This window comes from Ranitomeya variabilis, chromosome 6 (genome assembly GCF_051348905.1).
Source record: "Ranitomeya variabilis isolate aRanVar5 chromosome 6, aRanVar5.hap1, whole genome shotgun sequence".
In the NCBI taxonomy this organism is placed as follows: Eukaryota; Metazoa; Chordata; class Amphibia; order Anura; family Dendrobatidae; genus Ranitomeya; species Ranitomeya variabilis.
Genome location: NC_135237.1, coordinates 535214697 through 535227503, shown reverse-complemented (window position 1 = coordinate 535227503; position 12807 = coordinate 535214697). Strand labels below are relative to the sequence as shown.

General features: G+C 49.7%; 1 protein-coding gene across 8 annotated transcripts; it reads right to left on the bottom strand.

The window, feature by feature from the left end:
- Positions 1–1306: 1306 nt before the first annotated feature.
- LOC143783000 (uncharacterized) lies at positions 1307–11973 on the bottom strand. 8 transcript variants are annotated; one of them, XM_077271125.1, is made up of 6 exons: positions 11629–11722; positions 5384–5495; positions 5153–5299; positions 4284–4385; positions 2938–3120; positions 1307–2825 (listed from the first exon to the last, which is right to left on the bottom strand). In XM_077271125.1, the coding sequence occupies exons 3-5, from the start codon at positions 5281–5283 to the stop codon at positions 2958–2960; spliced, it is 396 nt and encodes a 131-aa protein (XP_077127240.1). In that variant the 5' UTR covers positions 5284–5299; positions 5384–5495; positions 11629–11722; the 3' UTR covers positions 1307–2825; positions 2938–2957. The 8 variants fall into 8 exon arrangements, 4 of the variants coding, with proteins under 4 accessions (XP_077127240.1, XP_077127238.1, XP_077127237.1 ...); XR_013217080.1 differs by lacking the exons at positions 1307–2825; positions 11629–11722 and adding exons at positions 3460–3655; positions 11733–11954 and having other exon boundaries at positions 3001–3120; XR_013217079.1 differs by lacking the exon at positions 1307–2825 and adding an exon at positions 3460–3655 and having other exon boundaries at positions 3001–3120; positions 11629–11732.
- Positions 11974–12807: the final 834 nt, after the last annotated feature.

Sequence of the window (12807 nt, the reverse complement as noted above, 5' to 3'; positions counted from 1 at the left end):
GTCATTCCGATTTTACATACATTACCAAAAACGCATAAAAATATCTTCCCACCTCCTGTGCGCCCCATAGTGTCGGGGATAGGACCTTTCAGTGAACACATAGGGGAATGGTTAGATACAATTTTACAGCCATTAGTTCAGAGAACACCTGGCTACCTGAAGGATTCCAAGGATATACTAAGCATGTTCAATGGGGTGATTTGGGATCCTGAATGGTCATGGTTACCCTGTGATGTGGTTGCCCTATACACATCCATTCCACATAGGATTGCATTGCATGCTGTCCAGTTCCATCTACATAAGTAGAGTTCATATGATTAGGAGTTACAAATGTATATCATTTCAGTTCTTGCTTTTCTTTTATCTCACAATTTCTTTTTGTTTGATATAATTTTTTTTCTCCAAAACAACAGAGTTTCAATAGGAGCTAAATTTTCTCCGTCAGTAGCGAACTTGATCATGGCACGGTGGGAGGAGCAGCACATTTTTTTGCACAGATATCCCATTTTTTATCACTATTAAATGGTATTCTAGGTACATAGATGACCTGCTACTAGTGTAGCAGGGAGATTGTCTCTTTAGAATTATTTCAAATTTATATTAATAACAATCCTTTCAGCCTTAAATATACCCATACATTTGATAAAAAAGCATACATTGTTTAGATCTGTTTGTCCAGTACTCCATTTACTACTATCAGTAGTTGCACTTACCGTAAAAAGACCGCAGGAAATACCATACTTCATGCACGCAGCTTCCACCCACCACATATGATTCATTTGATTCCAGTGGGTGAGGTCATTAGAGCAAAAAGAAATTGTAGTGACAATGTGACTTCTGACAGTGAAAAAAGGAATATCCGAGAACGCCTTAAAAAAGGAAATATCCTGATTGGACTGTGAGCCGTGCCTATAATATAGCTGAACTTATTACACCGATTTCTGAGTCAGATTCCAATTGTCAGAATCAAATTAAAAGGCACAACATTAATTCCCGTTCAGAACAACCAGTTTTGGCTCTCGCGTATAGCACCCATTTCAGGTCAATTTCTGATATAGTTCACGGAAATGTGAACATTTTAAGAGAGGAAGACATTATGGACACTATAGTAAAAGATGGTATAAGGGCTCATTTCCACATGCGAGTCACACGTCCGTATCTCGCATGTGGAAACCAAGCTGTGGAGCCGGCACTCAGGAGCGGAGCGTGCGGCCGCATAGGAACACATGGAGCTGCACAGCTCCGCTCCAAAGTGCCGGCTCCACAGCTTGGTTTCCACATGCGAGATACAGACGTGTGCCTCGCATGTGGAAATGAGCCCTTAGGATTGTATCCAGACGTGCACCACCTTTAGCTAATTCATTATCCCCCAGCCCTTATGATGCTACTAAAACAAAAAACTCCTCTACTTGGTTGTCCACCACAGGGTTTTTCAGATGCAATTTCCCTGCAGAACATCTTTACGCTCCAAGAAAACATCTGTTTTTTCCTGCTCAAAAAAATCAAAAGAAGTTTAAAATAAAAATTGTTCTCAATTGTAACTCAGCTCACGTAGTATACATAATAGAATGTTCAGCATGCGAACTATTATATGTGGGTTCTACCATCAGGAGATTATAAGACAGGATCAGGGAGCATCTTTATGATATTACCCAGCCCACAACTCGTCATGTAACTAATGCATCCAACCATTTCATAAAATCGCACAACAGACAAATTGCACACGTTAGTGTATCTGCAATAGAACAAGTGCATAGAAATATACGTGGTGGAGATAGAGAAAAGAAACTGCAGGATAAGGAAGCTTTATGGATTCACCTATTAAACACTCGAGCACCTCTGGGTTTGAACTTGAAGGAGGAAATGATGTTGCATTATTGATTGATAATAGTTAACATTATTTGTATATGCTATGCACATTTGTACTTGAATGGAATGTGGTGTGTGTGGGTTTTTTTTTTCCCTTGGTTTTTTTTTTTCTTCGTTTTTTCTTTTTGTGCACTTTGCATGTCATGCTATTCAAGTGTTAATTGCATTCTGTGGAGCAATCATTTTCACTCTGTTCCCACTTGTTTGGGGCATATTTTAACTTTTGGCAAGACTGCTCATTGTAAAACTGGGGACTAAGAGCATTATACGTGTTCGAAACGCATCCAGTTATTCAAGACATTCCTCCTCCACTATGCACTGGTTTGTCGAGCAGCTTACTTTTTAAATTTGTCCAAATAAAAAGACTTTTGATTTAATTTCCTGAGCTGGATGCCTTCAATTTCATGCATAAAACAGATTATGCTTTTTTTTTTAAATTAATTACGTTTGAATTGTGAAAAGTGAAGGTTAAAACAAATGGTTTATTTTCTATATTCTTTAAAAATATTTTTCAATTAATGTTCACTATTTTTTTTAATCCTGTTAGGGGATTTAAAACTGAGACCATTTATACTATATCCTGCAATATAGGGAACATTAATGGCCTCATATGTAGCCCAGACACAGGTAGGTGACAAATATGGCGATGATGTGAGTCTTCCATTGGCCCCCGGCTGCCATTACAGCCCATCAGTACTGTGGTTTGATGGAGGTCGATGTATACCAGCAAAGGAACCATATAAATGTCGCTGTCAGTGATTGATTTAAATGCGTAAACAGCAGCGATCGGAGCTGGCTCCATTTGCAGCCATTAGAGGTTGGTGCTGGACATATTTCCTTTTTGTCCATTGTTTTCTTTTTCACATTGTCTTGAGTACAATTCCCATTGCAGTCAATGCTGTATACGTGTACACCAGCTCCCTCTAGTGGTGGCTAATTACCACTGCACTGCTCTGCTGAGAGACAAGAACAACGAATATCAGGAAGGATTCAGTGAGTGCAGCCATCGGCCCGTAATGTCCGAGATCAGCGTCAGCGCACTATGGGGGGAAATTAACCAACCATTACCGTACATACGGCATTGCAATTTAGGATATTCGGATCATGAGAATGAGGATGATGAAGCAGATGGCCGGCATGTAAATCTTTATAGATACAAATCTGGAGAGCGAAGGAAGCAAGTAGAAGAAGTAGGACGGGTGCAGCCGCTCCGACAGGTTGTTCAGTGTGCGGAACATTCCTTCAATAGTCCTGGGAATAAAAAGAAAGGAAACAGTTCAGGTTCAGGATTGTTTGGTTCCCCCTAGTGGACGCTTGATGGAGTGCACCATCACCACAGCAGTACTGGAAGAATTACGTTACCACCCCCCCCCATGTGCAAGTACTAGAGGAGTGACGTTACTGACCCCCCATGAAGAGTGACAGTCCACCCATACGCCGGAGAGGAGTGGGCGCCGCACTCCACACATCCACTATGTATATAGTGTGTGGTGTATGTGCAAGTTATTGACGCCTAGAAAGTATAGAGAGTAGAGCTTCATCTGAGAATGTAAAGCTGACGGGGGCAGCAGGGGTCTCACTGTGCCTCACCTTGCCTGTATGGTGCACAGCAGCTGGCTCTTCTGGCAGAACGCTAGGACCAGGTTGACCATATCCAGGTTGGGCAGCCGCCCGTTCAGCCTTTCCACGACCACATCAAAGCTGGTGATGACGTCGCTGCTGATCTCTAGGGACAAGGCGGCCTGGATGGCTCCCGCTCATCCCATCATCACCAGCGACTATATGTCTGTAAGGTGCAAAGAACACAGTGCAATACTCAGGACTGCCACTAGATGGCAGCAGAATAATGCAAGGAGCCCACCCAGCACTAGTGGGGCATTCACAGGTCAGACGGCGCCCCTGATATACACAGAGGCTCAGGTCCAATATTGCTAATAAACCAGGTACACAACAGCTCCTCATACATGTGGACCTGCAGCACTACAAGACCCAGCAAGTCAGATATAAGTGGAAACAATACACAAGGAATGATCGGCCAATTGCTGTGGGTCCATAATAACTAATATAGGAAGGGAACGGGGCGCCAACGCCCATAAAATCCCCGATCAGCGGTTATGGTGGCGAGGCGGCCTCTTATCCGGGTTTATAAGAATATATAAAACTTAAATCCATGAGAAAAAGTTCTGCAACTTTCTAAAATATTAATTTTCTTTGCAATCGTCTCACTTTTAAGATCTCAGAGTGTTGTCAGTGAATGGAAACATTCTGGCTAAACAAAAGAAATCCATCCAGACGATACACCAGTCACAGCTGAGAGTTCGTTACAATTTGGCAAACTCTCTGATACATAGAAACTAATTACCAGCACGGAGAAGATATTGAGGAGCATTAGGGGGGGTGTGGGGCTCTCGTACCGGTCACGTTGATGTCGTGGTAGCCCTCCAGCCAGGCCTCCATGCTGATCAGGTCGTGCTCGTTCACCAGGAATATGTTGTCCCTCGCCCAGTAGATCTGACCTGCGAGTGCACGGACCAGAGTTACAAGCGTATTACCATTTACCATCCGTGCCCCTATAGGAGAGGGGGCACATCAAGGGGTAAAGGCTGCCTTCATTATGGAAAAGTGCACTATTTGTGACAGGTGATACATTGTGTCTGTGATCAGAGGGGTCCGGGTCCAGAGACCCTCACCGATCAGTCAAACCAGCGCTGTGGAGTGTGCAGCTCGTACATGGGCTCAGTAGTAAGTGTAGGGTCCTTACACAGCCGTGTGCGCAGCTTCTGCATGACGTGTGTGCGCAGAACGGTGTTTAGAGCGATTGGGGGTGGGGGGTGGGGGAGGGTCTCAGGACCTGGACCCCAACTGATCAGAAACACTATGCAGAAACTGCAATATAAAAAAGAAAAACTACTTTTAAAAACTTTCTGGCAGTTCTGTCTGTAAATGTCGTATTGTAAAACATTCAAGAAGGCAAAAGCCAGAATTTCAGAAATTCAGCAGCCGCCCCCCCTCCACTTCCAATAATGCAAAATAATGTTCAGTCACCTGTACCCAAAACTGTACTAATAACATCAGCTCGGAACTCAGAAACCAAAACCTCACTTGGCTCCACTGATGTAAAAATAAAAAAGTTGGGGGTCTCCAAATTGGTCAATGAATTATAGGTGCCGCATAAGAACAATAGAAAAGTTGGGGGATCTCTGCGATTGATCAGGGGTCTCAGAGAACCCCCGGGGCTGCCACATACCGGCATTATAAAGCAGCCCCTCTCCGGTGGTCTCACCTTGGAAGTAGGAGGCCAAAGCCAGCAGCAGCCCCACCGCCTGGTTGTTGTTCTGGCCCTCGCTGCAGGGGACGCTGACCACTAGGAACTCGGTACTGGTGGCGCGGGGGGCCGCAGGATGTCGTACACATTGTTGCCTTTCACCATCTGACAACAGAAGTAGAGGATAAGATTATTACAGGCGCCTTCCCCGCCGGCTGGACGAAGCCGTATTCCCCCGTATACACATACGAAGCGCTCCGTGGACTCGTCAAGGAACGGCAGGTTCCGGACAAAGCTCTGGGTATAAACCTCCAGCCCGATCCCGCGCATCGTCCTCTCCAGCCAGGCGACAGGAGACCCCCTGCGCAGAAAGCAGACGAGCGTTAGCCGTCACCCTGCTCCAAGCACTGATCGCCTCCTGCGCTGATGGTTTGTTACAATGTGGCAGTGTAGGTAACAGCCTGGATTGTAGCCCAGGCGGACTGGATATGACTGTAACAAACCCTCAGATGTGACACATCATCCACAGGATCTAGATCTACGTAACACTGTCAGCAAGCAGAGATACTGAAAATAGTGAGACGCTTCAGCGCAGACAATATTACACTATGTATTATCTGCAAACAGCCGGGATGGGAGTCCACTCTGATCTCCCCCCAGTCCACACTCTGATCTCCCCCCCCCCATCACTCTGCTCTCTCCTCCCCCTTCCCAGCCCACACTCTGATCCCCTGCCCACCACCAGTCCCACACTCTGATCCCCCGCCCACCACCGGGCCCACACTCTGATCCCCTGCCCACCACCGGTCCCACATTCTGATCCCCTGCCCACCACCGGTCCCACACTCTGATCCCCTGCCCACCACGGTACCACACTCTGATCCCTCTCCTGGTCCACACTCTGATTGCTACCCCCCGGTCCAACACTCTGGAGTTGAGCCGTGTGATGAGACGTGCTAGCGCCTGTCGCCGGTTAGGGTCGGAGAGCATGCCCATGGTGCCAGTCTGCTCCCTGTAATAAAATACAAAGCTGGAAGAAGCGGAGAAATGATAAGTGCAGAGGAGGACAGTGACTGCACCATTATAACCGGATGTTTTATCACCCAGCGTGCTGGAGTCAGGAGATGCTGGTATTACAGCCAGGGAGAGATAATAGAAGCATAATATACTGGTGTTGAGGCCGGTCATTACAGCAGTGTGCTGGAGTCAGGAGAAACTGGATACTACAGTCGGGGAGGGATAATAGAAGAATAAGGCTACGTGCGCACGTTGAGCATTTGGCTTGCAGAAATTTTCTGCATCTCTTGGCAGCAAAAACGCATGGTTTTGGTGCGTGCATGCGTTTTTTTTTACAGTAAAGAATGCTTTTTTGCACTCAAAAAAAGAAAAATGATTTCTGATGCAATTTTCTCTTTTATCCCCCTTTTTTCCATTATCAGAATGAATTGCATCAGAGTAATGGCATTAGGGCTTGGTGTCAGCCGCTGTCACCAAGCCCTAGGAAATGAAGAGGTGCCAGCCAGACACGCTCATTACTAAACCAGTAAGTAATGTGTTAAATAAACACACACAGTCATCAGCCTATGTAGGAGCATTAACAGAACAAACCTAGATAGGCTGTAACCAAACAGCACCTGGCAGAAATCAGCGTGCGTCCTGATACCTGTCAATTTTTATTAAAAAAAAAAAATGTCATGGGGTCCCCCGTAATTTTCATAACCAGCGGAAGGAAAACAGATGGCTGATTTTACTAAAAGGTTCCCAGGCTATTAATATCAGCTAACAGCTGTTTGCTTAGCCTTTACTGGCTAGGTTACAGGAGGACATCAGTTTAAAAAATTGACGTAGGGTCCCCCTATATGTAATAACAAGCAAAGGCTAGGCAGACAGATGCGGGCTGATAGCAATAGCCTAGGAAGGGACCATGGATATTGGCCCCCTCCCAGACTAAAAACATCAGCTCTCAGCCGCCCCAGAAATGGCGCATCTATAAGATTTGCCAAATCTGATGCTTAGGTTCGCTCTTCCCACTTGCTCTAGTGCATTGGCAAGTGGGGTAATAGGGTTGGGGATATTGTCAGCGGTGCTGCTGTGAGAGCACCGGCGCTGATCAGCTGATGAACTCGTGTGACCTCTCTCATGGCAGCTCAGCGCTATACACTGCGGGAGCGATTACCTCCTGTCAGTGTGTAGCCGGCGGCTGGTTAGAGTGGTCACATCTCTTGATGTGACTGTTCTACACGCGAGATAGCCATGGGACTCTCTGGATTATGTAGACTAACGAGGACAGGAGAGTATAAGATGGTTTATTATTTTTGATTGTTTACAGGAGACTTTGCCATCGGGGATTGAGCATTAGGCCTCTTTCAGCTCCCGTCACAATCCCTCGATTTTTGAGAATGCGGGATCTGCATTTTCCCATAAACTTGTATTAGCGACGGATTGTGACAGATGGCCATCCGTTTCATCCGTCGTGCACTGGATCCTGTGTAATAAAACGGTCCGTCGGGCAGAGAAAATGTTCAGAGGAACGTTTTTTCTGCACGTAGGAAAAATCGGTCAGCGATGCATCCTGCGCTGCCCGTCACTGGCTACAATGGAAGTCTATGGGCGCAGGATGCGTCGCTGACTGAAAAGCAGGAATCCAGCGACGGTCCCGCCTTTTCAAACTGAGCATGCGTAGAAAAATTTCCCATCAGGGAAATTCTCTCGTTCGCTCTTTTTACTATTGATGCTGCCTATGCAGCATCAATAGTAACAAGATATAATGTTAAAAATAATAAAAAAAAAAAAAAAAATTTAAAAATCGCAATATTCTCACCTACCGACGTTCCGCGCAGTGTCACCAATGCTCCCGGCAGCTAGCGTTCCTAGTAATACACTGCGAAATCTCCCGAGAAGTCGTGGTCCCGCGAGACCGTGACTTCTCGCGAGATTTCGCAATGTATTACTAGGAACGCTAGCTGTTGGGAGCATCGCTGCGCGGGAAGGCCGGTAGGTGAGAATACTGCGATTTTTCAATTTTTTTTAACCTGGTTTGTGTGGTGTATGCGTTTTTGCAGCGGAAAACTGCTGCGAAGACGCATACACAACAGGTGCACATAGGCTCGATGGGTCCGTCAGGAAGATGGGCCCACGTTTATCACAATCTGCACAGGATCCGTCATTTCAACGTCTTGACGGATCCTGTGCAGATTTGGAAGACGGACGTGTGAAAGAAGCCTAAGGTGAGTATAGGTTGTTTTTTATCTGAATATGTATTTCATTATTTCACTTATTTTTTTTTTACTTTGATCAGAGGTGTCAGCTGGTGGGAGTAGTAGTCTCATCAGCTGACGCCTGTGACCTGCAGTAAGTTTCTTACCGCGGGTCACAGTAACACCTGCGGGGTCATGCTGACATCTGATGGCGTGAACCCACAGCACTGTGACTGACAGTAACAATCTTACAGGTGGTAAGGTTACCGCCTCACCGGTGTTTCCCACGCTGTAATACAGATGACAGGTGACAGCGTGGGAAACACCACAGGAAGTCCGTAAAAATGCAGACAGAAACTCAGCACAAACATTCTCCACAAACATTTTTATACTCGAGTTTTTGCTGTGGATTTAACGGACTCAATTGAAGTCAATGGGTGAAAAACAATAAAAATCCGCACAAAGAATTGACATGCTGCAGCAAAAACGCACTGCAAACACTGAAAGGAAAATCCGTGTCATGTGCACAACACTTCAGGACTCTCACCGACTTAGCTGGGATAAAAATTCTCTAATGTTTTTTGCCCATTTCTGAGCCTAGAAAACGCACCGTGTGCACACAGCCTAATACACCGGTGTGGAGGCCGCACACTATAACACCCAGTGTGCTGAAATATCCGCAGTCTCCTGACTCCAGCACCCTGGGTGCTGTAATGTGCGGCCTGCACACCAGTGTATTAAACTCCTATTATAGCACCCAGCGTGCAGGAGTCAGGAGACGCCGGATGTTTCAGCCGCGAGAGATAATAAAAGTATAATACACCGGTGTGATAAAACCGTGGGGGGACGGAGGGGCGACACAGTATAATATATGGGCAGATATAAGAAGCATCGCAGTGTAATGTACAGGGGCTGTGAGACGCCATAACGTACAGGGAGCTGAGGGGGAGACCCCATAACGTACAGGGAGCTGAGGGGGAGACCCCATAACGTACAGGGGGCTGAGGGGGAGACCCCATAACGTACAGGGAGCTGAGGGGGAGACCCCATAACGTACAGGGAGCTGAGGGGGAGACCCCATAACGTACAGGGGGCTGAGAGGGAGACGCCATAACGTACAGGGGGCTGGGGGGGGGGACGCCATAACGTACAGGGGACTGAGGGGGGGAGACGCCATAACGCACAGGGGGCTGACGGGGAGACGCCATAACGCACAGGGGGCTGACGGGGAGACGCCATAACGCACAGGGGGCTGACGGGGAGACGCCATAACGCACAGGGGGCTGACGGGGAGACGCCATAACGCACAGGGGGCTGACGGGGAGACGCCATAACGCACAGGGGGCTGACGGGGAGACGCCATAACGCACAGGGGGCTGACGGGGAGACGCCATAACGCACAGGGGGCTGACGGGGAGACGCCATAACGCACAGGGGGCTGACGGGGAGACGCCATAGCGCACAGGGGGCTGACGGGGAGAGGCCATAACGCACAGGGGGCTGAAGGGGAGAGGCCATAACGCACAGGGGGCTGACGGGGAGACGCCATAACGTACAGGGGGCTGAAGGGGAGAGGCCATAACGTACAGGGGGCTGAAGGGGAGAGGCCATAACGTACAGGGGGCTGAGGGGGAGACGCCATAATGTACAGGGGGCTAAGGGGGAGACGCCATAACGTACAGGGGGCTGAGGGGGAGACACCATAATGTACAGGGGGCTGAGGGGGGGGGGACACTATAACCTACAGGGGGCTGAGGGGAGACGCCATAAAGTACAGGGGGCTGGGGGGGGACGCCATAACGTACAGGGGGCTGGGGACGCCATAACGTACAGGGGGCTGGGGGGACACCATAACGTACAGGGGGCTGAAGGAGAGACGCCATAACGTACAGGGGGCTGAGGGGGGAGACACCATAACGTACAGGGGGCTGAAGGGGAGACGCCATAACGTACAGGGGGCTGAGGGGGAGACGCCATAATGTACAGGGGGCTGAGGGGAGGGGGGGGGGGGGGGGGAGACACTAACGCACAGGGGGCTGACGGGGAGACGCCATAACGCACAGGGGGCTGACGGGGAGACGCCATAGCGCACAGGGGGCTGACGGGGAGACGCCATAGCGCACAGGGGGCTGACGGGGAGACGCCATAGCGCACAGGGGGCTGACGGGGAGACGCCATAGCGCACAGGGGGCTGACGGGGAGACGCCATAGCGCACAGGGGGCTGACGGGGAGACGCTATAGCGCACAGGGGGCTGACGGGGAGACGCCATAGCGCACAGGGGGCTGACGGGGAGACGCCATAGCGCACAGGGGGCTGACGGGGAGACGCCATAGCGCACAGGGGGCTGACGGGGAGACACCATAGCGCACAGGGGGCTGACGGGGAGACGCCATAGCGCACAGGGGGCTGACGCCATAACGCACAGGGGGCTGACGCCATAACGCACAGGGGGCTGACTGGGAGACGCCATAACGCACAGGGGGCTGAAGGGGAGACGCCATAAAGTACAGGGGGATGAGGGGGGGGACGCCATAACGTACAGGGGGCTGGGGGGGGGGGACGCCATAACGTACAGGGGGCTGGGGGGGGGGACGCCATAACGTACAGGGGGCTGGGGGGACGCCATAACGTACAGGGGGCTGAAGGAGAGACGCCATAACGTACAGGGGGCTGAGGGGGGAGACACCATAACGTACAGGGGGCTGAAGGGGAGACGCCATAACGTACAGGGGGCTGAGGGGGAGACGCCATAATGTACAGGGGGCTGAGGGGAGGGGGGGGGGGGAGACACTAACGTACAGGGGGCTGACGGGGAGACGCCATAGCGCACAGGGGGCTGACGGGGAGACGCCATAGCGCACAGGGGGCTGACGGGGAGACGCCATAGCGCACAGGGGGCTGACGGGGAGACGCCATAGCGCACAGGGGGCTGACGGGGAGACGCCATAGCGCACAGGGGGCTGACGGGGAGACGCCATAGCGCACAGGGGGCTGACGGGGAGACGCCATAGCGCACAGGGGGCTGACTGGGAGACGCCATAAAGTACAGGGGGATGAGGGGGGGGGACGCCATAACGTACAGGGGGCTGAAGGGGGGGGGGGGCACTATGACATTTAGGTGATCAGAGCCTTCAATAGTGATATTACACAGGAGTCACTGATACACAGACATCACTGTCCCGGTCACCGTGTAACGTGCACACATTACACACCGCTCCTGGTGACTGCACTGTCCTGGCATCACACAGGGGCCGGATTACCGCACAGACCCCCGCACCCTCCGTCTCTCCGTCACCTCCTCCGTGTGCAGCAGCTGCTGTCACTGCACAGACTTCCCCAACACAAGACTTCACTGCAGCTGGAGGAGCCCTGACACCACGAAAGAACGCGTATACTCACATGGACAGGACGTCATGGAAGGTCTGATAACACCAGGTAACAGCAGCCACCTGAGAGCCTGGTCACATGGGCATGACATCACGGAAGGTCCTATAGCACACTGTGTAATATTATCTGCCATTCCGTCCTCCCACCACCAGGTGTCGCTGGCTATCTCTGCGATGACGCTCTGTCCACTGTCGTTATAAAAGAGCGATCTCAGCGAGCACCAGCGCCATTTTAATCACATGCGCGGTGTAGAGAGGAGGTTGTGTGAGGCTGTGAGCTGTCTTAGGGCAGGAAACGACTGTGACGCCATTACACTGCAAAGCTAGGATAGTTAGACGGCTGACCGCACTGCAGTGAATGGCGTTAGTGGGACTATATATAGTCTAGGGTTTTAGTGATTCCATGAGGTAAAAAAGTCAGAGCAGTGTCTGAGATCACTATACAGACACTAATCACGTCAGGAAGTCTGTAGTGTTGGTTTAGGACGCCACAATAGGAAAAACGCACAGAATCTACATTTTTTTCAAAGATTTCGTCTGAAAAATACCAATAACTATGCAGCAATAAAGAAATTGTGGAGATGAGGGGGAAAAAATGCTGCAGAGCGGACAAAAAGTGATCCTAAATGATCAATAGCGACATCGAATGACGGCACAAAAGTGACAAAGCTCTAAAATGAGTAAATTATACAGAGATTTTCCAAGAGCGAAGGAGGCGATGAGAGAAAACTAACAGCGCAAAAGATGTAATATAGGCAAAAATCAGCAAATTATGTGTATTTCATCAAGACTAAAAAAACCTGAAAGCACGAAAATGGTTAAACTTCATAGTAGGGTTGAGCGAAACGGATCGGTCATTTTCATAAGTCGCCAACTTTTGGCAAAGTTGGGTTTCATGAAACCCGACCCTATCCCAGCGTGGGATCGGCCAAGCGGTACACGATCTTTGCACCAAAGTCGCGTTTCCTATGACGCTTAAAGCGCCATTTCTCAGCCAATGACGGTGCACGCAGAGTGTGGGCAGCGTGATGACATAGGTCCTGGTCCCCACCATCTTAGAGAAGGGCATGGCAGTGATTGGCTTGCTT

Bases quoted from the DNA above. Each gene is read 5' to 3' on its own strand.
- LOC143783000 (XM_077271123.1), bottom strand. From the start codon at position 5,283: ATGTGTACGACATCCTGCGGCCCCCCGCGCCACCAGTACCGAGTTCCT. The intron at 4,386-5,152 runs GTGAGACCACCG...GTGCACTCGCAG, and splicing joins TTTGGCCTCCTACTTCCAAG to GTCAGATCTACTGGGCGAGG. The intron at 3,121-4,283 runs GTACGAGAGCCC...TTTTATTCCCAG, and splicing joins CCACGACATCAACGTGACCG to GACTATTGAAGGAATGTTCC.